Raw genomic sequence first — 21,981 nt, 5'->3', positions numbered from 1 at the left:
CCTGTGCCACTGGAGCGATTGGAGTAGCATTTGTGGAGTAGATAGTGAATTGACTGTTATCAGTATCAATATTGATAGGTATATAAATATACACTTACTACTGCTTATTCTCGCTTACCCCGTGCAAATTTCTTTAAAAGAAAAGAAAAAAGGGGTGATAGGAAAGTGGTGAAAAAGGGGTCATGAAGAGGGTAAAACAATATGAAAGATAGCTAAGGATGTGTAGGATGGGTGTAGGGAAGGCCCATAGCTTTCCATTTCTTCTACAGCAACAGCTGTGGATATATACTGAATTTGGAGATAAATTTGGACACTCAAACCCATGAGAGAGGGGGGTTAGGACAAAGATAATGTGTTGTGAAGCCAATTAGACAAGATTACATGTGTCCAGTGGACACATGCGAGAAATGGACAGCTATGTATTGGGCAACATTTTTTTTTGGGAGCAGATTGACCTTTTTTTTAAGGTGAGAGTGTGATATTGGGGAAGGATAGAAGGTATATTTGGGGAGGTAGTGTAGGTAGGAAGACAGACAAGACAGGCAAGGCAGCATACAGGGGCAGTATATGACACGTGGGGGGTAAACACCTTGGACGGTGAGGGGTGTTTGGTAATCAGAAGCCCACATGCCCCCAAATGGATACAGTGGGACAGAGATCCTGACCCATGGGCAGTCACCACTGCACCTTCACGGCCCTGAAGGTGGCTGTGCTGGGGGCTGTGCAGGAGGGACAGGCAGACCCTCTAATTGTGCCATGTGGCCCTCAAGCTGGCATAGCAGATCTCCCAATTCCTTGTGGAGTTCGCTACGCACCAGATCCTGGACCTGGCTTTGGGTGACACGATCCTGTCCATGCCTGCTCCCAGGGGGGACAGGCCCCATCCCCATGAGGTGGTTCCACCCAAAGGTGGTGCAGGACCAGCGGACGAGGAGGTCCCGGGGTGGGTCCCAGACATCCTGGGGCCTGGTGCCATGGCCAGATGAGGCAGGAGAGGTGGATCCACTGCAATCGACCTTCCCAGATGTGCTATGGTGTTGCAGTTTTAGAACATATAATGGTTAGTAACAGTAAACACATTCCAGGATTAGCTATAACAGCATGCATGAGTATTCCCATTAACCCAAAACAACAGATTTGGAACTTTGCATAGCAAACGGAACACATGCATATATGGAACCACAGTGGGCATTACACCAGCATGCAGGTTACATTGAGGAGCCTTGTAAATAAAGTTCAAGAACTCCATGCTTGGATAGCTAACTATACTCTTGACATAGTTACCCTAACTGAAACATGGTTAAAACCACACTGTCTGTACAGTGAAATCATCCCTCCTGGCTATAATATCCTTAGATTAAATCAACCTAAAAGAAAATGAGGAGGAGTCTCCATACTCTACTCCAACTGTCTCTCCCAAATCAGTCCCACACTAGACTTACCCTCCTTCTCACCAGCTGAACTCCTACTGACCAACTTCAAACTTAACAGTTTCAACACCATAACTGTCACGGCAATCTATATTCCCCCTGGTGATAATATTAACATACTTGCGAACATCCTATCTCACCTCTCACATACCATCCACAATGAAATAATTATACTGGGAGATGTAAATATTGATTGGCTTACAATACAAGCTCCCAACACTACTTCCTGTATAAACCTACATGGGTTCGAGCAGTTAATCACAACCCCAACCTACATTAATAAATCTCGCCTACCTAACTCTCTTCTTGACTGGATATTGGTGTCCCACCCTCAAAACTATCATAACTCCCAAACCCTTCCAAATGCCTTCAGTGACCACTGCCCTATAATAGTTACCAGACATACTCCCCACCTTACCAAACCTAACAAATTTATTACCACTTGCTCACTTTCTCATTTCTGTCCTAACTCCTTTATTCACCAGCTCTCCAAAATTAACTTGTCTTACCTCACTACTCTTCCTTTAGATGAAGTTGTCCACTCCTTCAGAACTACATTCCTAAACATTTTTAACTCCCTTGCTCCTCTTCGCACAATTAGAATCAAATCTAATACTGCTCCCTGGCTCACTAAATCTACCAGACCCCTCATGAAAGACCGGGATAGGATTTGGAAAATGTGGACTAAAACTAAGACTCCTTCTCTTCTTCAGAAATATAAAGAACTCAGAAATAAAATAAAAACAATCATCCATTATGACAAAATAAACATCTATGCCAATACTCCCTCTACTCTTAAATCAGACCCATAGAAATTCTGGAGCTCTATTAAACAGACTCTGCATCCTGGAAACCCTTCCTCTCCTAACCCATGTCCCAATGCAACACCTGAAGACATAGCCAACAAATTTAACAATCATTTTATAAACTCAATAACCTCTATAATAAATTCTCTCCCACTCAGAAACAACACTAGCACCCCCACAAACTCTATACCTCTTCCAAACCCTCCTAACTCCTTCTCTCTAAAAGCAGTATCAACTAACTATGTAAAGTCATTACTCTCCAAACTTAAACCTTGCTCCCCATCTGTTGACAAGCTACCCTCTTACTTCCTGCAGATTGCATCTGAACCTCTTGCCTATCCTGTATCCATCTTAATCAACCGATCCATTTCTGAATCCTATGTCCCCACTGTATGGCAATTCACAAAGGGGGCAACTCCTCAGACACATCCAACTTCAGACCGACTGCCATACTCTCTCCACTCTCAATAATCCTAGAGAAATGCATTCACAAGCAGGTAATGCATTACCTTCACCAGGTAAACCTTCTCACACCCGCACATCATGGTTTCTGTCCCAAGCATAGTACAACTACTGCAGTCATATCATTCATCAACATAGTCTCCCTAGCTCGTGATAACAATAAACTTGTCTCATGCCTATTCCTTGAACTTTCAAAAGCCTTTGACACTGTCTCTCACCCACTCTTCCTAGACAAACTCACTAACTTACATTTCTCTCCCCCTACTATCTCCTGGTTCTCCAGCTATCTCTCAACCCTCCAGCAATCAGTTAAATGGCTCTCTGCACTATCCTCCCCTCTCACTGTACAAATGGGAGTCCCCCAAGGGTCCATACTTGGACCACTACTCTAATATTTTCATCAACTTGCTCTACTCCTCTTGTCCCCAGTCATCTCTTGTGCAATATGCTGATTACTCAACTGTTATAACCATTGCTGACAATCCAAATGACCTCCACTCAACTACTCAGGCATCCTTCCACACCATTGAGACTTGGCTTAGTGATAACAAACTAATACTTAATCCAAAAAAAACTAAGCTCCTACTCTTCCTCCCTAAAAACATCACCACACTCAAAAGTACATTTACCATCTTATCCTGCAACAGCACTATCATCTCAGCTGAATCTAATACTAAATTGCTAGGTGTTACAATAGATGATCAGCTTAAGTTTGATCTCCATATTACTAACTCGGTAAAAAGAACTCATCAGAAACTTGGACACCTTTTCTGTAGCAAGAAATACTTAACTAACACTGCCTGATTAACTCTCTCCCAGGCTTTATTACTCCCAACACTCCTGTACAGCTGCCACATATTCACAAACCTAAATTTTACACTTATTTCCAAGCTTGAAACTACCTATAATAAGAATGCCAGATTTGTAGCTAACCAAACCTACAAGTCACACCACTGCTTAGCACTACAGCAACTAGACTGGCTAGAATTCCCTCAGCTGCTCCAACTATACCAACTACAAATCATCCACTCTATTCTTATCTAACCTCCTTCTGCCCCAGCCTATCCACTATCATATCCAAATATGCCCCTGCTAGGATGCTACGCAGCTCAAATTAAGAATTATTAGACATCTACAAAACCAAAACCAAGATAGGCTGCCTTCTCTATAACTATAACCCAGCTATATCCTGGAACCAACTCCCCTTGGAAATAAAATCCCTCCAGCATAGCAAAAGTTTCAAATTAGCCATAAGGAAATACCTAAAAACAAAGTGGTCTTGCCACTGTAGCCAACCACCCTGAAACCACCATCCTTTCACCTATTTCACCACCTCACTCAATGTATCTCTAACACTATTTCTCTGCCTCTTCTACCTCTTCCCTTACTCTATCTCCAACCACTCTTAATTCTTACAGTCTCAAAACAACCTACCTGTCTAGTCTGTCTCCTATACTCTACCTCCCCTACATCTCCTACTAGCCATTCCTACTTTCCTTTCTTGTTTCCAAACTCCTATACAACTAGAGCCTCCCCACTTTAAATAAGCATCTGCATAACTATTAACTCATTTTGCTCTAAGCAGCTTAAATAATATTGTAATTAGTCACATTTTCTTCTGCTAATTGTTTAAAACTTTGTTTGTAACAACTCCCATACTTGTCTGCCAATTGTTAATACTCTGTATAATTGAATTGCCTGAGGAGCTTTTTTTTCTCTCCAGGTCTCTGCTTGTACGATCCTATAGCTGATTGTTACTACTATGTTACTAACATTTAATAAATTGTTTTCTACTCCAGAGGAGCTTTTCTTCCAGGGTCTCTGCTGAAAATGAGCCAAAAGCTCAGCCAGACTAACCTGGTTAACAAATGTAAAATAAAATAAATAAAAATAAATAACAACAGGCCACCAATGATAGTATTTGAACAGGGAACATTAATTGGAATACATTTCAAGATTTGTAGAACAACAGGGCACATGTCTCAACAGCAGGTTTGGTGGAAAACATACCCATTCATTTATGTGTTTAGATTATTGGTGAAGATAAGGTGGGGAAGAGAGAGATGTCAGTTAACAAATGTAGAGACTTGCAGTTGTCACAGCTTTAATGATCATTGCTCTACTCATTACACTACAGGTATTATTACAACTAAGGCCTTGGGTTGGGCAGTGGTTTGTACACAGTATAATTACAGCTTTCTTATAGCTACTTTATACTTTCTCTTACCTGGAAGACCTGTGGATGGAATGTTTGTTAATACCACATGACTGTTTCTACCCATATTCTCATAGTCAGGGTTACATATGTGCACTCATACTGTGTGTGTGTGTGTGTGTGTGTGTGTGTGTGTGTGTGTGTGTGTGTGTGTGTGTGTGTGTGTGTGCGTGCGTGTGTGTGTGTGTGTGTGTGTGTGTGTCTGCTACTGACATACTCTGCCTTGATTTCTATCGGTCACCCTGGTTATTGGTAGCAGGGACCAGTAGCTGTGACAACATGACACTTTTAAACATTTCTTGGGGGAGACCACTTGGTATATGTACTTATCTTGCTGTCATTTGCAGCCTTGGGGTTGGACTGTCGGTGTTGGACACAGTATTACTACAGGCTTCTTATAGATACTTTATACCTTCTTTCACCTGGAAGATCTGTGGAGGGAATTTATGTTGACAATACCTGACTGTTTCTACAAATATTCACAAAATCCTAGTTGAAATTATGCACACAGCTTACTACCACTCCCGGGATTCATACAGTGTCTGTTTCTGCTAAAAATACAAGTTTGTGTTTCATCAGAATGAGCTATTGAGAATCTGCCTGTCTCTTCCTTGAATGTATACATTCCTATACATACCTTTTAACACAGCACAGTGTGGAAAACAGTGGTTAACATAACATTACTATTCTGATATCAGATCTTGGTGCACAAAACTTTCAAGTCATACAATACCAGAGTAAATACAACTAGTCTGGGGTTTTCACTTTTATTGACAATTAATTACACTTTTATTGCTATATAACCTGTATGTCACTATTACTCTCCTACTGGCTTCTTCAGTCACTAAAAACCATACCAGTTTTTAAATACTGCAAGATGACATTCTACTACACTTTATTTATTTGCCCTACATAATACCAGCTAGATTGTCACTCAGCAGCCTCGCAACGCAGCCTTAGCAGCCTGCTGGTGTAGGCTTCCAAGTTCATAGCCCTCTCATCTGCAGCTGTATAGGAGATAACAGGAAACATTTATGCATACCTATCCATTGCATACACAGGCGGGAGTTTGGAGAACACTTATTTTGACTAATACTTACACACGGCTGGAGCAGTCCCCGCTCGGGCATCTTGGACCCACTGGTCCAAAAGGTCCATCTTCCTTTGCTTCAAGCCAGCAAAGTGGTGCTGGACCTGCTCACTAGTCCGGGGGATGCCAGTGGCAGTGGTGAGATCTTGGGCAAGTTGGTCCCAGGCCACCACTTTGTATTGGGAGCCCTGGTACTGGTCCTGCAGCAATCATCCTTCATGGTCTTTAATGAGGAGTCTGACAATGACCCTGGACTCCTGAATGCCCCAGCGCTGCAACCGAAAGTGCACACCTTCACCTACACCAGCCATAGTGCCTACAGTGGGGAGCTACAACTAGTTATGAGCTGTATTCCCACCTTCATGGTTTAAATAGAGCTAATTTCCCACCCTTTACTATGATTGGACAGTTTTGAAACTGCTGAGCTAAGCTAAGCACCGGGCAACCCCGCTTAGCAAAGATAACTATTGCTTAAAGTGGTAGATGCAAAGCTTGGTTTACCAGTGCACAAATCTGCTTAGCTATGCTAAATCGTGCTTAAACTTTAAATTTCAGTGACACCTCAAATTTGGGGCTGCTACACTACCCTGGTTAGCATATACATAATAGTATTCACTACCTATTTATGAAAAATACATTTTAGTTTTGTTTCACATATGAAAATGTATGGACTGCTGTGGGGCTCAAACCATGACTGACTACATACTAGGTGAACACTCTAACCACTACACTGTTCCAGTTTCACTGTTGGTACTGTGCATATTTCTATTTAGCTTCTTTTGATGTTTAAACTCTGCTATGCATAGCTGTGCTACAGGCATGCCCACTCAGCTACACTTAAACTTTATTACACATAGGAAAACAAAATAAGGAATATATTTTAAATATCGCTGATAGAAATTTAGAACATTGATAGCATGACAGGATTTGCATTAGCATGTATTTTGCAAGAGGTATGCAGTGTGTCATACTGCCATTTTAATGGACTGCACTTCTTTTCTGGTGTATGGTGCACACATATATGACAGAATGTGTACATTCTGCCATACATGTGTGTTTTTCTGAGGTAGGCTGCCTGTTTTCTCCACGGACACTAAAGTGTCCGTGGAGACTTTCATTCATTTTACATTGCTGCTTGGCAATTCTCGAGTGCAGGGGGCATTTGTATTATGAGAGCACTGCACTCAGACACACCTCCTGCACTCGTGCACAGAACAGTGTCCGTTTTAGAGCATGGCAGCACGCCTTCATGAATATGCATGGCACACTGCTGTGCTGCACGGGAATGGTCCCTTCCATGCAAGAATAAGCTATTCTTGCATGGAAGTTTGCTGAATCCTGGGGATTAACTCGAAGCTAGACAGAAATGGAAGGAACAAGAAACTGTGGAAAAACTGATGCAGTCAGCGTTGAGGAGTGATAGGCCAGTGAGTTCCCATATGACAGAGCAATGGATGGCACAGGATGAAATGGAAGAGAAGTTGCCACAGGAAGATGCTATAGAACTTTATATAGAATGCCCTCAGGAAATGGAAAACAAGGGATGTGCCCTCAGGTTGGAAGAAAATGAGAGAAGAGTTGTCTGATTTAATATATAGATAGATATATTAAGATCAATGAAAAAATAGACTGCAGAAGGTCAATAAAACCCCAAAAGTCAAAAGACTGATAAAACAAATAAACACAGTAATTATGACTGTCCATAGAGATCCAGGTCATAAAAGAGAAGTAAATAGAATATATTACTGTGCAGCTAAACTAAAAACTGATAAAAGTTTTACCACAAGAACACAGAGTAGCGAGGGAAAGGAAGGGGAAAAATTGAATACCATCATATAAGTATCGAATAGAGAAAAATATAAAGCAATTAAGACAAGAAGTGTAATTGTTAGAGGACTATAGAAGAGGGAATAGATCAACAAAATACTAAGAAAGATAGGTGTAAGAAAAGCAATGCACAATATTAGAACAGAGCAGGATCTATCATGTACTATTGGAAATAAACAAAAAATTGCAGCAGGAAAAAAAATTGCAAAATTGCAGGTGGAAACACTTAGAAGATATGCAGATAAATATAAAGAAAATGTACAAAATAAGCAATTTATTGATGACCCAAAAAAGTTTTATAGAGAATTGGGAAACAAGGTAAAAGTAATTGAAAGACTGCTAAAAAAAGAAGAAATAGATGCATTTTGGTGAAGTATCTATGAAGATTTATTTATTTATTATTATTTATTTATTTCCAGTTTGATAACCGGGGAAGTCCACTGGGCCCGAAAGCCCGTTTTCAGTGGAGGCCCGGGGAGAAAAGCTCCATATTACAAACACATTGCACTCTTAAAGCTCTGTATTCCTAAAACATTGCACACACAACAATTTACAAACAAGTAAAAATAACTTTTTTATACAATTGAATTGTTAGCATAGAAAAAAAATATATATACATGGATATAAAATGCACAAGAAGTTAATCAAGGAGAAGTGTAGAAAAAGGGAGGTGCAAAGAATTTAAAGGAGAAGAGATGCCAGGAGGAGGATAAAAAAGAACAGTTAGACAAAGATTCAGTTTATGTTAGAGGTGAAAGATACATCTTATGGAAATGGTAAAAGATACAGTTGCAAGAATAGGCATATAGGAAGTGGCGAGTTGAGGATATAAAAGGAATTTAGATAGAGTTAAACAGGGGGAAGAAGATAAAGAAGTAGAGGGTGGGGAGTTGAGGAAAGTGTTGGAAGAAGAGGGACAAGGGGGTAATATTGAAATTGGGATGTAATAGGATCTAGGTAGGAAGTATACAATTACATTTCCAGTTTTGGGAGAGGTCTTGTGGAACAGAACAAAGATGCTAAATGGATAAAAGTAGTAAAAGAAAGAATAAGAAGTTTAAAGTACAGGATATGAAATGGGATGAAGTAACAGCCAGAGAGACTGAAACAAAGTTAAAAAATTCCTCTAAATGGAAAACCCCATGCCCAGATGTAGTACCTAATGTTTGGTTAAAAGTATTAACATCTTTGTATGAAGATTTAGCCATGAGCAAGAACTATTTATATGCACACCCCAGACAGACACCAACCTGGCTAACAACAGGTAAAATAATGCTCTTACTTAATAGTGAACCTGCAAGCTATCCCAAAAATTCTAGACCAATAACTTGCCTTCCGACGACTTATAAACTATACATGGAAATTGATGCCAAAATAGTTTAGTCGTTTAGAAGAAAACTCAATTATGGCAGTAGAACACAAGGGCAATAAAAAAGTCATAAGGAACAAAGGATCATTTGTTGTTAAATAAAGTTATAGTGAAGAAGTGTAAAAAGGAGAAGAATTTAAGTATGGCCTGGGCTGACTACAAAAAATCAGTTGATAGTATCCTAAATTCATGGATAAAAGAGTGCTTAAAAATGTATAAGATACACCCTACACTGACTGACTACATTACAGTGACCATGGAACAGTGGCAGACCATTTTGCAATTAAGCCATGATATAGGACAAATTATTATCCCAAGGATAGAAATTCAAAGGGGGATATTCCAGACTGACTCTCAGTCACCGTTGCTCTTCTGCCTTGCCCTTAACCCATTAAGTTGTCTGTTTAACAGCTGAGGTCATGGGTATAATTTGGCTTCTAGAAAACAACAAAGTCTAAAGACTTATCATCTTCTCTTTGTCAGTGATTTAAAACTGTATAGCTCATCAGGTGAGGTACTGAAAGCACAGCTGCAGGTTGTCAAAACCTTTTCAGATGGTATTAGAATGTCATTTGGTCTTGATAAATGTGCAAAAGCAACCTTTAAAACAGGAAAACTGCAGCACAAGGAAAACATCAGTTTCGGATAAGAATGTGATATAAAAAAACTTGAGCTAGAGGGAGTGTATAAATACTTGGGAATTGATGAAGGATCAGCAAACTTGAACAAATGCAAATACAACTAATTAAAGAATAGTTTAGAAGACTTAAATTAATCCTGAAAACAGCCTGGACATCTAGGAACAAAATCCAAGCTATAAACTAATTTGTTCTTCCTGTCCTAACTTACAGTTTTGGAGTGACTGAGTGCCCCCAAAATGCGTTGGATAGATTAGATATTAAAACAAGAAGCATGCTTCACGCTCACAAATGATCTATAAAAATCAGTGTATACCAAGATTATATATTCCCCATTCCAAAGGAGGGATGGACCTCCTTGAAATTGATTACATGTATAGATCAGCAATCATGGGACTCCACATGTATCTGCTGACCTCACAAGATCCAAACATAGTGAAAGTTTTGAAACATGAGGAGAATAAATCTAAGAAGACTTCTCTGCTTAACCTAGCAGAAGCATATCAGCCTCAAGCAGGAATGGAAATCAAACCAGAAGTAGATAAAAATCAGGCAGCAGCTGAATGTGTCAAAAACAAAAGACATAATATAAGGTGAAGGACCAAATGAAAAGGCAAGAAATGTGGAAAACTCATAACTATAGTTGAAAGTATAGAAAACTTCTGGAAGAACCTCATGTTGATCAGGAATGAATGCAGGAGTAGGTGAATTTAAACCAAGAGATTAAAGGTTAATATTTGCAGCCCAAGATAGTGGGCTACATACATGCTGGTTTACAAAGTCCATTGAACATGTGGGAGAAACAGACAAATGTAGGTTCTGTAAAACCAAATTGGAAACTGTCGCACACCTCGTTTGTGGTTGTGACATACTAATGTCAGAAGGACGGTATACTGAAAGGCATAATAATGTGGCATGACTGTTGCACTGGGGATTGTGCAAACATTATGGTACTGAAGTGGCTGAAAAACACTGGAAACATGACCCACAAAGCATCATAGAAAATGATGAAGTCTGCATCACATGGGATCATCCATTAGCTCCATTACCAACAGTTCAAAAGGTAGATGCTAGAAAACTGGATATAATGGTCCAAGAAAGAAGACAAAAATAGCATTAATAATTGAAATCACACCAAGTGACTACAGTGTCCTGTGTACAGAGAGACACAAAGTTATAAAATATCAGGGTTTGCAAGCAGAAATGAGAGCAATGTGGAAGAAAGATACCCAGATAGTTCCAAATGTAGTAGAAGCAATGAGTCTTATAAAAAAGAGTCTACAATCATATTTAGACATGATAGCAATACATATAACTCCTTATGAATTGCAGAAGGAGTCATTACTGGGCATGTTGCAGCTGCTGCAACAAGCACTTTTGGCTGACATCAAAGAGTGAAGCAATACAAATTTCATGAACTTTAACTGTACTTTGACTTAGGAATGGAGTCCATTCCCATCATGGTATTAGAAACCCAAAAGATTTGGAGAAATTAAAAAACCTGAGAGAGATATAAAGATAAGACAAAACCAATCAACACTTAGTAAAAGCACAGGCTGGACCATGCATCTTACCATGGATAACATTTCTTTTAGGTTAACTTACGTCTTTGTGTGGCTATCAGTTTGGGACTTTTGTTTCTGTTAGGAGGGTAAAACTTCAATATGTGAAGATGTACATAGTTTTTTGTGTTAGTATTACATTACTAGGTTTTATGGGGGTATTGGGGGTCTGTTTGTTTTTTGTTTTTCTTTTTTGTTTTGTTTTTTATTTTTGTTTAAGGGTTTTCAATAAAACCAAACATTTTATAAGATGTAACATAGGCTGATATGGATATGACAAGAAACAACTGTATAAAAGTTCACCCTGCCAAACAGTGTCTGCATGTAACACAAAAGCTGGAACTAAACATTTAATAAAAAGGTGTTATGCATAAAAGGTGGGAATAATACATTTTTAATACAATTATGCTTTCTTTAATGTCTTTAAAGTTCATTGGCCTCACAGATAAATACAAACAAAAAAGAGTAGTGGACTATATTAAAAATGTACAGTGCAAATAGTTATGTTACAGGAGACACACACAGAAAAAATGAGCATGTGAAATTGATAAAGAAAGGTTTTCAGGATGGTTATTCAGTGGAATACCTGGAACAAAGAAAAAGAGGAGTACTTACATTAATTGCAAGAGGAGCTCCAATAATGATAGAAGAAGATAAAAAAAAGATAATAATGGCAGATTTGTACTGCTAAGAGACTACTGGCAAGGAAGGAGGTTTACACTGTCATGTATTTACATTCCACCTAAAACTGCTATAATGGAGCTTAAGAAAATTCTGGGAGAAATAATCAGTTTTCAACAAGGAATATTACTTATAGGTGGGGACTGGAATTTGAGTGCAGCAGTGAAGATGTGTCTGCGAGGTCCAGAATGGAAAATATAACAAAGGAGGGTAGATTTTTGAAGAAATTTATGAAAATATTTGGCATGGAAGATGTGAATTCAGTAATAGGAGTTTGGAGTGAATTTATATATTATTCCTCAAGATATAAAAACTGGGCTAGGCTATACAGAATTCACATTTCACAGGAACATGTGCATTTAATTAAAGTCCTTGATACTCACCCAAGAACTGTTTCAGATCATGCACCAATAATAGCTAAAATAAAAACACATGGTAATGAAATAAAAATGAGACATTGGCGCTTTCCCACCTATCTGTTGAAAAGAGAGGAATTTAAGGAATGGGTTGGGAGATTATTCAGGAGCTGTTAGAGAAGGCAGAAATTTCATATGAAAATATAGCTAGGGAGTTGAATAAAATTAAGGTGGAGTTTAAAGATAGGGTGGAAATAAAAGATAGGGAGCTATGGTCAAGAAGTAACAAGAATTATTTAGAAGGACTGACAAATGTTAAAGTATTGCAGAATAATGGGAATCTCACAAAACAAAAGAGGATCAACTACAGAATGTTAGGCAGAAAATAAGGGATTACCTCAATAATATGCATGAACATAGAAAGGGTGCTGTTAAACAACTGTTTTTTAATAACACTAGAGCATAAAATCTTTTAGCACAATGATTCAGGCAACAGAAAGTAGAAAGTGTTGTCACCAAACTTACGGAGCCTGTAACAAGGAAGGTAACAAGAGATCATGTAGAGGTATTAGAAATATTTTGGAAATTCTGTGAGAGTCTGTATAAAGCAGAGAAATATGAAAATCAAGAAAAGATACAATTGGAAATTTTTATGGAAGAACTAAATATGCCAAGGTTAGATGCAGATGAGGCTCAGTTACTAATGGTAAGTATAGGAGGAGATGAGATAAAAATTGTGATGTATAACCAATCTACAAGAAAGTCCCCAGGAATAGATGGTATTCCTGTGGAAGGTTTGAAGCTAGGAGGAAAAAAACTGATAAAGCTCTGGAAGCTTTTGTTTAACAGTATTGTAAGAGGAGGAGAAGTACCACTGTCCTGGAAGAAGGGAGTGGTAGCTGTAATACCTAAAGAAGGTAAAAATCCATCAGATCCAGCTTCATACAGGCCCATTTCAATACTAAGCCATGATTATAAAGTGTTCATGTCTATAATGGCTAAAAGAATGGCAAAGGTAATGCAAAAACTGATAGATATGGATGAATGTGGTTTTGTGGAGGGGAGGCAAACATTTGACAACAATAACAGAACAGTGATGATCCAGAGGGAAGCAGAATGTAAGAAAATACCATTATTGCTGGTGGGTCTCGATGCAGAAAAAGCATTTGACAGAGTAAGCTGGGTCTTTATGAGCAGGGCAATGGAAGCATTTGCATTTCCTGTAAAAACTATAAAATTGATTAGGAGGATATATGATTGGATTGGCAACAAAATTTAAAGGTGGTGGGGTTCTCTCTAATGATTTCTGCTAGAGCAGAGGAACAAGATAGGGGTGTCCTCTTTCCCCTTTATTATTTGCATTATATTTACAACCATTGGCAAAGAAAATAAGGGACTCAGAAATTCAGGGATATAATTGGTATGGTAGTAAAGAAAAACTGTCTTTACTTACAGATGATATTATTTTATACCTGACAAAACCAGAAACAGGCATTACAGTGTTGTGGAAAATTTTGAGATGGTTTCAGATCTTTTCTGGATACAAAATTAATAAAGCTAAACTGAAGGCAATAGCAATAAATTTTGTACCCACACATGAACTGGTTCAGGAATACCCATATTTATGGAGGCATGATAAAATGAAGTATTTAGGAGTATGGATTAAAAATGATTCTAGTATGGCAGCTAAGGATATGTGGTAAGAGACTAAACAAAAGATAATACAAAAACTGAGAAAATGGAATCTTTGTTTTATGGATATGGATAGTAAGATGCAAGCAGTTAAAATGTTTTAGTCCCTTTAGTCTTATACACAGGTCAGGCATATTTTTATCAACCAGAGGAGATGTTGTAGGTAGCAATTAATAAAGAGCTGAAGGACTTTATTTGGGAGGGGAAGATGGCAAGAGTCAACTGGGATAAGCTGGGATTTTGGATGCAAGCCTTTAAGGAGAATAGCAATAGTCATACAGAATATTATATGTAGCAGAAAGTATTCTAAGAACTAAACCAACACAGGAATGTAGAAAGGAGATTCTGACAATAGGGATGATAACAATTAGGGATACAGACAATAGGCAAGAGGGGCTGGAATTTATTGGAGAAAACTGGCAAAAGAACCAAGGTTTTGGTAGCAAATAACTAGAGAGGGGAAAATGATAGAATGGAAAGACGCCAAGAATTTATTTGGATTGCAAGTTAGAGACTGTCTTCCCTATCAGGGATTGATATCAGAGTACCATCAAAGGGAAAGATATAGGGGAGTTCTAAATGAAAGACCAGTACTGGTAGAGTTTTTAATAGAATTTAGAACAGAAGCTGCCATTAAAAAAAGAATAATGTGTAGAGCGTATAAAATATTTCATGATAACTATAATAATCAGAGGAGGTTAGAAAGGACTGGGAAGAGAGATTGGATAAGCAATTCACAAATAAACAATGGGAGAATATATATATGTCTCCCAAATATGCAACAAAAATTAAAAGATTTAGGATTTTTGCCTGGAAATCTTTACATAAATATTTTTATACTCCAAGTAGACTCCAAAAAATCTTTCGTCAGGCAGACAGCAAATGCTTGAGGTATGAAGGAGAAGAAAAAGGTAATTGGGAACATATTTTCTGGGAGTTCAATGAGTTGGCAAACTTTAAATATTCCCTGTGGGATGCACTGTCAGTGATGCTGGGTCAGCAGATTGGTCTGATGAGGAAGATAATTCTTCTGAGCTATGATACAGAATAGGAATTGCCTAGACATGGTAAGGCCTTGCTGTGTCTAATAATGGTGGCTGCCAAAAAAGCAATAACTAGAAAATGGAAATCAAAAGTTAAAACAACTATACTGGAAGTAGTGAATATAGTAACAGAGATAAAACAAGTGGAACTGAGTTCTTTAGAAAAGGGCAGGAGCAAACTACATAGGAAAATTGGAATTGTGGGAACAATAAATACATGGGAAGAAGGAGGTTTAAAAAGCAGCAGGACTTAAATGAGCTATGTAAAGTTTGAGTGAGAAAGATTGGGTAGATTATAAATGATGTATAATGTTTGCAACTGGGAGTGTGTCAGTATGGTTTGTGATGTAAAATGCTTTGTTTTCATTTATATAAATGTATGATTGCCTATGTTGTAAGTGATGGTTTAATAAAGATGTTCCTTGTTTAAAAAATGCAGGAATTGAATAATTCATGTAATATTGCTTATATGATATACAGCAATATATGTGAAGTATAATGTCTTTCTTGTTAATACAGTTTGATTACCTTTATATGAATGTAAATTTGCCTATGTCACAAGTGATAATTCAATAAAGGTGTTTGGAAAAAAAACAATAGGAAATACAGAACATTCATTAGAATATACAATTAGTTCTATTAGTCAGGTTTTAGAAATCTCAAATGTAAGATTTAATCATAATAAAACTACATTTTTAATCAATAAAATATTTTTAAAAAAATCATACAAAAATATTCTAACTTCATATAGAATAGCAATCAAATGAAATACCTATACCTTGGTATAACCATTATGTCTAATCATAAAGAAATGATACAAAGAAACGTTCAACAAGTTGTTGATAAAATTTTAAGTTTAGTCATAAATTGGAGCAAAATCTCTGTGGAAGAATGATTAATGCTCATTAAGATGTTAATTCTCTCTAAGATATTGTTTGCCTTACAATCTTTAGTACTATCTCCACCAAAAAAATGATGAAGAAGATAAATAACATTCTACTTATTTTTTTTTTTTTTTTTTGGCATCCTAATAAGCCAAGAGTTTCCTTGATTGGCACAGAAAAAGTTGTTATAATAGTGGAATATAATTCCCTGATATTCAATTGTATGCTACTTCAACAATTGTAAAAGTTATAGAGTGGTGGATAAATTCATCTTATGGTTCAAAATGGAAACAAATACATCAATAAATATTATTAGTAAATAATAAATATATCACAATCAGTCATAAATAAATAGTCCCTAATAGTTTTATCTGGTTATTAAAAGATTGTTGTGTAAATGGAATTATATAACCTCTTCTCAAATTCCCTACTTAAATAACATAATTTCCTCTTTCAAAAGTTCACAAATTCTAACCATTGCATTAAAGACTTAATATTCTCTATGTTTCCAATTGCATATACAAATGACTTAAACTCAAAACTTCAAAAAATGCTAGTATTGAAACAACAAAGTAACTTAATTCATTGGCATTAATTATGAAATGGTACTGATACATATATATATATATATATATATATATATATATATATATATATATATATGTGTGTGTGTGTACCGTTGAAAATTTAAGGTCCAAATACAGTCAAGATTCTGAGAACTGTTTAATTGTACAAATATTTAGAGACTTTGTGAACAGAGAGATAAATAATATTTTTAGCCTATATAAGAAATCATTACCTTAGTTACTGGAATTCCTAATGTTGTTGTTGTGTCTTTTGGCTTTTCCCGGTTAGGGGTTGCCACAGCGGAACTCCAGTCCGCTAATGAATGGCTGTAGATTTTTACGTACCGAGTTGCCGGCTCTGACGCACAACCTTCAATGAAGCATGCCCATTCACGCATATCTCCACACAGAAGACTCTCTAGCTGAGAATCGAACAGGACAACGTCTTATTGTGAGGCGACAACACTACCGCAGCACCACCACCGCAGTAAATATCAGTAATAATACAATGAAAAACAAATCATGTTTGTCATAAATTTATAAAATACTTAAGTTAGATTTCACATATTTAGACAATATGTATTGGAACTATTCCTCAAAAATTTATAATGAATACTTGTGTGAATAATACAAGAAAATGATATTAAAATCTACAGATAAAATCACATTTATTTATTTATTTATTTATTTGCATTTGTTTACCTGGATAGTCCACTGGGGTGGTAAGACCCCATTTTCAGTGGAGGACCAGGGAGAAAACCTCCATAATAAACATGATCATTGAGGTGAATACATACAATGTGAATACATTTCAAAAGTATATACAACAAAGGTGAAACATTTAACCATTATTTGAATTAACGTTAAAACAAAAATTGACAAATAGGAACAACTAAATTAAAAAAGGTTAACATTACATAAATCTTTCTGGCACTAGAATATTCTTCATTATATTGGAAAATTTTCACTTGGAAATTCTTATACAGAGCTTTTGTCACGCCTATCAAAATGACATGTATAAATCAAAGGGAATTAAATGTAGGAGATGTGACTCTGTGGTCAGAGAGCTGTCATATTTCTAAAGCTTTAGTTTTATTCAATGCTCCGATTCCTGAGATATTTCCAAAAACCCGAGTGCCTCCTCTTTGGTCTGTTCTTGCTATAGCCAGAAAAGTAATTACTAAAAACTGGAAAGGTAGAGGTACCCCCTGTAGTGTTGAATTTATTAGTATGGCAACATTTGTTTGCAGGAGTGAATTGCATACTATAAAGATGAGAACTTTGAATATTGCACATTCATATAAATCTTGGCTTAAACTTAAAGACTTGCTTGAAAAATATTAATTGTTGTTGATATGTACAACTTTAATGTATTGATCAGCTGTGGACCTATGTAAATAGTTGTCTGTTTTATAACTGATTTTTTTATCTATTGTTTTAAAAAAACAAATAAAAATAAAACAATAAGCAATTTAAAACAACAAATATGCATTAGGTTATAAAATAAACTGAAAAAGTATGAAAATGATGTATATCTATGACAGTGTACATCTGAGCTTTAAAAATGAAAAATACATCAAATCTCTCTCCATTAGTTTATCAGATCGCTTTCCATTAGTGTAAGACTTTAGGCTATAGTCATTATAAAGGCTAGGTTTGTTTACTTTGTTTGTTTGTTTTAAATGTGTTAACCACGTAGGTGGACTGGTCACACAACCTTTTTCAGCCAAAAGCTAGGAGGCCAACTAGCTGTGTTATTAGTCTTAGTGAGCTTCTGTTAAAATTACGAGGACTGTAATTGTAAACCATAGAATCAGGCATCCATGCTTATGAGTCACTGCTGACTCCTGCATTGACCCTGTGAACAGCCATCACCATCCACAGAGATTACCAGGCAAGGAGTTGAAAGTAGAGTGTCAGATCTTTCTTCCATTTCACATATGCATGCACACATCCACACACACACACTAGTATGCACGCACATGCACACGCGCACATGCACACGCGCACACACACACACACACACACACACACACGTGTGCCTACAGACAATGTAGAAGCCATTAATCTACTTACTGAATGTCTTTTTGATGTGGGAGAAAACCCATACAAGACAGGAATGACATGCAGACGTTACACAGAAGTTACCCCCAACTGTGAAATGAGCTAGAGTACTTCTTCTTTGAAGCAACAATGTCACCCACCATACCAGTGTGCCACCCAAACCTTGGAAGAGTGAGAATAAAAACGGAAATATGTACAACATATGTTAAATGTGAAGTTTCATCTAATCCAGGAAACAGCAAACACAGAGTTGGTATATATAAGCAGTAGTGGTCTATGAGGCACAGCCCCATCTTGGGAAATAAATGGTACCTATGGAAAGCTCAAGCGATTGGTTGATACTTAATTAAATATATGTGTGAAACAATATTTCACTGACAAGTCCTTATTTTCTTTCTAGATTTCGTTTAATGTGACAATCACAGCCACAAGGTGCTTTGACAATCCTCAGACTGTGGAAATTCGTCCATTGGGCTTTACAGAATCACTAAAAGTTACTGTGTCCACACGTTGTAAATGTGAATGTGATGAACCAGGAAGAAAAGATGACTGTGGCGGAAATGGAAACATTGTCTGTGGAATCTGCAGGTATTTCTACATCATTCCTTTCCACATTTCTTTGTTAAAATAGATCATATAGCAACAGTTAGTGGCCTAGGTACAGTATGTTTTTGCAAATGCTTCTCTCACATAACTTTGTTATCCTATACATTCCATCTGGCTGATTCAGCATATGAATCCTCGAGTCTTTTGCCAGATCCAGATCAGCAGAACCAGTGCCCCAGTCTCAAGTCCCTTAAGAAGTTTATCCCATAATGCACTCCTTCTCCTAGTTATCTCAGATCTTGTTTGCCACCTTGAAGACAAGGAGCAGGATCGCTCACAGCTAAATGCTTTCCCTAATTACTTCAAATCTTGTTTGCCACCTTGAAGATAGGAAGCATGATTGCTCGCAGCTATGCTTCCTCTAGTTAACTTATATCCTGTTTGCTGCAACCAGGAGACATGATTGCTTGCAACTAATTGCTCCAACTCATTTTTCTCAGTTTTATTGCTATTTGATACAAAATTACCTATTTTATAGAAGTAGTTGTTACTGTTTGTTACTGCTGAAAATATATATAGCAGTTCAGTTTCCTTACAGTTCCTAATCTGTACTTTGAGACCTTTTTCAATGGTGTTCTCCCACCACTGAGTTTCTTTTCTTCTGTTGTTGATATTATGCGTTATTATAATTTTATATATATATATATATATATATATATATATATATATATATATATATATATATACATATATATATATATATATATTTAAATATTTATTCTTTTCATAGATGTTTAGTTACTTAGATAAATACTTATAGCCAATAGTTGGTGTGCCATTTACAGTTTGATGCCGTTTGAGTTTTTGACTTTATTCATGCTTTTTGTAGTTATTTATAGCAGTTGTTGCTGCAGCTAACATTGATCATGGAGAAGCAAACTAATTTTAAAAAATGTGCTATGTGCAGACATAAAGTTCCTCCTATAGACTTACATGATTTGTGCAATGTTTATTTCTTAGTTCCCTACTTAAATGTAAACTATGAAAAGTGTGCTTCCAATGGATCCAGAGCCTTGGTGGACAAGAGGAATAAGTTGATTTTGAAAGGCCTCCTGCTGCTAGATCCAGAAGTCTCAAAAAACAAAAACGCTTCTGACAAACTGTCAAAGCACAAAGACTTGAACCAGAAAAACAGGCATAGTAATTCCTTGGCACCAACTCCGGCTCCAGAGGTCACAAGTTCTGAGGAACATAGAGACCCAATCCCTACCTACACACCACCTCTGTATCTAATCACCATTCTCAAGTCTCCAAAAAAGTAGCAAACAAATAAATCCAAACCAGCCCAGAAGTTGAAAATGCTGAAACACAGGTGCCCAGTAGGAAGGTAGCTGGAATAAAGAAGCTGAACCACGACAAAGTAAAATCTTCTTTTTAATACAAAATGGTGAGCGCTTTCGCAATGGTAACCATTGCTTCATCAGACAGTTCATTCAGACAGCAACAGTACTTAATTAATTTAATTCATTACTAAAACAACCAATCCTACCACTCAAAGTTAATTCAGCACTCAGCAATTAATTAATTACTATGGTTACGTTTTGCCCTTAGTTAATTGCTGAAATCAGAAAAACTCTGTTTAAAAACCACATGCACAAAATGTAAAGTCAGTGGATAAATATAAATAAAATACATAAAATGTCAGTGAATAAATACATATACTCATGTTCCCCATTTAATAACTACTTATGTGCATAGATATAAGCATAAAAATATATATAAAAGTATAAGCAGTATACACTCAACAACTTAATGAACACATATATCCTGCCTAATAAATGCACATGTTGTCCACCTAGTAAATACAGATGCTTTAATACATACATCTCAATAAATGCTTGTCTTTAATGATATCTATGCTAGAAGCAGCTCAAGAAATACTGTCATATTGACCCAAAGCCCTGCATGTGTTTATGTAGTCTTCTCTTGTGAAAACCTCTATGTGCTCCTAAACGCCAAATCCATTTTACTTCCATATTTTGAGTAGTGGTTACTGCACTAGAAAAGGGCAACTGTATAGTGTTTTGGCTAAGCATACACTGGATAAGGGGATGACCATATATTTTTGTTTCAGGTTTTACACAGAATGTTAGCAATAGGACGGGGGACATAGTCAATGCTACTGAAAATATGGAAGTAAAATGGATTTTGTGTTTAGGAGCACATAGAGGTTTGGGTTTGAATGATAGTGTTCCACTGAAGCCAGTGATAAAATGTAGAAGGTTAAAATAAAATAAAAAATAATAATACTATATTAACAAGAGAAGACTACATAAACACAATTAACTAAGGGCAAAACATAACCATAGTAATTAATTGATTGCTGAGTGCTGAATTAACTTTGAGTGGTAGGATTGGTTGTTCTAGTAATGAATTAAAGTATTTAAGTGCTGTTGCTGTTTGAATGAACTGTTTGATGAAGCAATGGTTACCATTGCGAAAGCGCTCACCATTTTGTATTAAAACGAAGATTTTACTTTGTCTTGGTTCAGCTTCTTTATTCCAGCTACCTTCCTACTGGGCACCTGTGTTCTACAAAAAGGCCTTACCTTAAATGAAATTAGAGAGCTCTTCACCCAGATCCTCTTTGGCTCTTACCCTGTGATCCTTTAGGTCCAACAGGAGTACCTAGGAAGCTGGTTTGGATGATCTGATGCAGAAGTTCCTCAAGATGCAGATAGAGATGAGAT

At 36.9% G+C, this 21,981-nt stretch overlaps 1 protein-coding gene across 5 annotated transcripts in view; it reads left to right on the top strand.

Moving 5' to 3' along the window:
- LOC122804909 (integrin beta-2-like) overlaps nucleotides 1-21,981 on the top strand; it is a 1,526,426-nt gene that overhangs the window by 1,319,048 nt on the left and 185,397 nt on the right. For all 5 annotated transcript variants that reach the window (XM_044075116.1, XM_044075114.1, XM_044075112.1 and 2 more), the window contains one exon: nucleotides 19,086-19,273. In XM_044075116.1, the coding sequence (XP_043931051.1) occupies nucleotides 19,086-19,273 (188 nt within the window). The remainder of the gene's footprint in view (nucleotides 1-19,085; nucleotides 19,274-21,981) is intronic.

This window comes from Protopterus annectens, chromosome 6.part0, assembly GCF_019279795.1.
Source record: "Protopterus annectens isolate FY-2018-M chromosome 6.part0, PAN1.0, whole genome shotgun sequence".
In the NCBI taxonomy this organism is placed as follows: Eukaryota; Metazoa; Chordata; order Ceratodontiformes; family Protopteridae; genus Protopterus; species Protopterus annectens.
Note: the sequence above shows the minus strand (reverse complement) of the source record. Positions and strands in the feature narration are given on the sequence as shown.